This window comes from Capsicum annuum, chromosome 4 (assembly GCF_002878395.1).
Source record: "Capsicum annuum cultivar UCD-10X-F1 chromosome 4, UCD10Xv1.1, whole genome shotgun sequence".
Lineage (NCBI taxonomy): Eukaryota > Viridiplantae > Streptophyta > Magnoliopsida > Solanales > Solanaceae > Capsicum > Capsicum annuum.
The window spans coordinates 218,215,152-218,219,632 of NC_061114.1; the positions used below are offsets into that span (position 1 = coordinate 218,215,152).

Below are 4,481 nucleotides of genomic sequence, written 5' to 3' on the forward strand. Positions count from 1 at the left end.
ATTACTTTTAGTACCAACTAAAATGTACTCCATGAGATAGTAAAGCAGTACCAAACTCAAAAAAGAACAAAATTTTGATTTTGTGCATAGTCAATAATGTAAAATATTCTACATAATAAATAAATATTGCTATTACAAGTTATCAAATTTTTTATTTTATTTTTGTACAAAACTTAAACTCAAAAGAAAATCACTTTTTCTTTATTTTCAGACAGAACAAAAACATTTTCTTACAAGTGGAGTAACAGTACAATTAAATAAACAAACAAATTATTAACTAAACAGTAAGATATATAATGTGAACTCCTATAATTCACTACAATTGGCGCTCTTCATACTCATCTGCTTCTTCACACGTTTTTCTCCACACAGAAGAAAAAAATAACTAGTACTCTTTTTCTTCGTCAGCTATGGCGGCGCTATTCAATTTCCGCCTGGAATTTATCCTCTTCTTCCTTTGCATCTTCCCTGTTGCTTTCTCCGACGAACTTCAAACACTGTTATCTATTAAATCATCTCTATCATATCCCACAACGTCAAATGTATTCAAAAACTGGGAGCCGAAAACTCCTTCTTGTAACTTCACTGGCATCACGTGTAACTCTGATGGTGAAGTTAAAGAGATTGAGCTTTCGAGTCAGGGAATATCTGGTGGTTTTCCTTTTGACAAGATATGTGATTTGAAGTCATTGGAGAGGCTTTCACTGGGATATAATTCGCTTTCCGGAGAAGTAACGGGTGATTTGAATAACTGTGTTAAGTTGATGTACTTGGACGTTGGCAATAACCAATTCACTGGGACTTTTCCTGATGTATCTAAGCTCACTGAGTTGACGCATTTTTATGCGAATAACAGTGGGTTTACAGGAAAGTTTCCGTGGAATTCTTTTGATAATATGAGTAAGTTGGTTGTTCTTAGCGTTGGTGATAATCAGTTTGATCGTACGCCTTTTCCTGAAGTGATACTGAAGCTTCGTAATTTGAATTGGTTGTACTTATCGAATTGTCAGCTTGAAGGGGAAATCCCTGAAGGAATTGGAAATCTAAGTGAACTGATTGATTTAGAGCTGTCGATGAATCATTTTACTGGTGAAATTCCGAAAGGAATTACAAAGCTGAAGAAGTTATGGCAGCTTGAGTTATACGAAAATGAGTTGACAGGGAAATTGCCTGTGGGGTTTGGGAATTTAACGAATCTTGGATATTTCGATGCTTCGACTAATTATCTGTATGGTGATTTGTCGGAAATTCGATATTTGGATCAGTTGGTGAGTTTGCAGTTATTGCAGAATCAGTTTTCAGGTGAAGTGCCAGCTGAATTGGGAGAGTTCAAAAAGCTTGTGAATGTGTCTTTGTACACTAACAAATTAACTGGTCAGCTGCCAATGAAGTTGGGGTCCTGGGCGAATTTTGACTTCATTGATGTATCGGAGAATAATTTCACTGGTCCAATTCCACCTGACATGTGTAAAAGGGGAACGGTGAGGGGATTATTGATACTGCAGAACAATTTCACTGGTGGAATCCCTGAAAGTTATGCAAATTGTATGTCAATGGAGCGGATTCGAGTGAGCAAAAACTCACTTTCTGGTGTGATTCCTGCAGGTATATGGGGGCTACCGAAACTCGAGATCATTGATGTTGCAATGAATGATTTTGAAGGTAGTATTACTGCTGATATTGGAAGAGCAAAAACTTTGGGTGAAATTTATGTTGCTAACAACAGATTTTCTGGTGAATTGCCTTCGGAAATATCAAAGGCTACTTCATTGGTGAGAATTGATTGTAGCAACAATCAGTTTTCGGGTGAAATTCCAGGGACAATTGGGGAGCTTAAAAAGATTGGCAATCTTTATTTACAGAACAATAAGTTTTCTGGTTCAATACCTAATTCTTTAGGTTCTTGTGTTTCACTAAGTGAAATTAACATGGCTAAAAATTCGCTTAGTGGTACTATTCCTGTTTCTTTAGGATCTTTACCAACTTTAACTTCATTAAACTTGTCGGAGAATCAGCTTTCAGGGCAAATTCCGACAAGTTTATCAAATCTGAAGTTAAATCTTCTCGCTTTTTCGAATAATCAGTTGACTGGAGCAATACCGGATTCTCTAGCAATTGATGCTTATAAGGGTAGTTTTGCTGGGAATAATGGTCTTTGTAGCCAAAACATTAAGAACTTTCGTAGATGCTATGGTGAATCTGGAAAGCCCAAAGAATGGTACACCCTTTTGATCTGTTTATTGGTGGCTTTGATTGTGGTGCTCGTTTCATTTGCGGGTTATTTATACTTTAAGAAGAAGGGTCATAAGGAAAATGAGACGTCTTTGAAGCAAAATTCTTGGAATACGAAATCATTCCATATATTGACCTTCACTGAGGATGAGATTCTTGATGGAATCAAGCATGATAATTTGATTGGAAAAGGTGGTTCTGGTAGTGTATACAGAGTGCAGCTTTCAGATGGAACAGATTTCGCGGTGAAACATATTTGGACTTCTGATTCAGGAAACAGGAAAATATCAGGAACAACATCGCCAATGCTGCGAAAACCTGGGAAGAAATCAAAAGAATTCGAAGCTGAGGTTGAAACACTGAGCTCGATTCGACATGTGAATGTGGTGAAATTGTATTGCAGCATCACGAGTGACGACTCGAGTCTGTTAGTGTATGAATATTTGCCAAATGGGAGCTTGTGGGATCGATTGCATACTTGCAAAAAGATGTTGCTTGATTGGGAGACGAGGTACGAGATAGCTCTTGGTGCAGCCAAAGGACTGGGGTACTTACACCATGGTTGCGATAAGCCAGTGATTCACAGGGATGTTAAGTCTAGTAACATCTTGTTGGATGAGTTTTGCAAGCCAAGAATTGCTGATTTTGGTCTTGCTAAGATTGCTCAAGCTGATTCAACCAAAGATTCAACTCATGTCATTGCTGGAACACATGGATATATTGCTCCTGGTAAGATAGTTCATTCACCTTAGTTGATTTTGTATGTTCGTTTGAGTTTATGCATCTTCTGAACACTAACCATGTATACATTTTCCCACCATCTGTAAAATTGACTTACAACAATAGATAACTCTGCATATGAAGCAATATGTTATCTTGAAAAAAGATAGTGAGAACATGCTATAAATAGTTGAACTGCTATGTTGCTCGGGTTCTCCAAAAATGCTGCCACACCTTTGTCAGATCCTCCAAGAATGTGTTATTTTTGGAGGGGGTCCGAGCAACACGGTAATGAATTACACTGATTGCGGTGTAAAAGACTGTTAGTGTATATAACTAGATCCTATCTAGATTATCTATTCATTTGGTCATAGCGAGTTTCTCATCTCTTGCATCCTTTTTATACTTGAATTGAATTGATGTTGCAGAATATGGATACACACGCAAAGTGAACGAGAAAAGTGATGTGTATAGCTTCGGAGTGGTACTGATGGAGCTTATTTCTGGGAAAAGGCCAATAGAACCCGAATACGGAGAGAATGGCAACATAGTTACATGGGTGAGCAGCAAATTGCAGAGCAAGGAAAGTTTATTAAGCATAGTTGACTCAAGCATTCCTGAAGTTTTCAAGGAAGATGCAATCAAAGTCTTGAGGATTGCTATTGTCTGCACAGCTAGGCTTCCCACATTAAGGCCAACAATGAGAAATGTAGTCAAGATGCTGGAAGATGCAGAACCTTGCGGACTGGTTGGGATCATTGTAAGCAAAGATGATGGTAGTAACAAGGCAGAGCAATTGAAGGATCACACTAAGATGTAATTGGATCCTCCCGCCGTCGATGAGTTTTAACCGGATAACTTCGTACCACTTTGTATGTTGGGATAAGTCAGTGTATACTCTACCCCCCTAGACTCACTTTGTGGAACTACATTGGATACGTTGTTGTAGCTTCATAGGCCACTTTGTCCATTTCACTCCTCAACCTGATCTCGACGTTCCGCTACTAGTCCTCTGCGGAATGTAGAATGTTGTAGCAATATGTAAAGTTTTGAAGATGGCCTCCTGGCCTTGTAGCATATTGTAATAGTATAGAAGCTAGATTCAAGCTAGTGTATTGAGTTAGATTAAATTTAGAGATGCATGGCATAAGTGCCATAAGATGTACTAGTATTATGTGCTAAATAATAATGGTTAGATTAAATTTAGAGATGCATGGCATAAGTGCCATAAGATGTACTAGTATTATGTGCTAAATAATAATGGTTTAGTAATTCAAATTCTTTCTGAACCCTGCATTGTTTGCTCTGTTTTTATACTTTTAAGGGTCCGTTTGATGTGAGGCATAAGGTATAATAGTCTAAGATAAAATACAAGATTATTTTATTCAACTATTTTAGACCATAATGATGGAGTAAGTTATCTCATGTATGTTGTTGGATAACTAATTCCTGAATTAATTATCCAGGATAACTCTTTCCCTATCAAACGGCCCTAACATACCAAGTTGTGAATGTCATCCACTTATCTA

The 4,481-nt window shown here is 37.6% G+C and overlaps 1 protein-coding gene across 1 annotated transcript; it reads left to right on the top strand.

Moving 5' to 3' along the window:
• Positions 1–291: 291 nt before the first annotated feature.
• On the top strand, positions 292–4,241 carry LOC107867316 (receptor-like protein kinase 7). Its single transcript, XM_016713488.2, has 2 exons — positions 292–2,961; positions 3,381–4,241. The coding sequence occupies exons 1-2, from the start codon at positions 411–413 to the stop codon at positions 3,770–3,772; spliced, it is 2,943 nt and encodes a 980-aa protein (XP_016568974.2). The 5' UTR covers positions 292–410; the 3' UTR covers positions 3,773–4,241.
• The last annotated feature ends 240 nt before the right edge of the window (positions 4,242–4,481 follow it).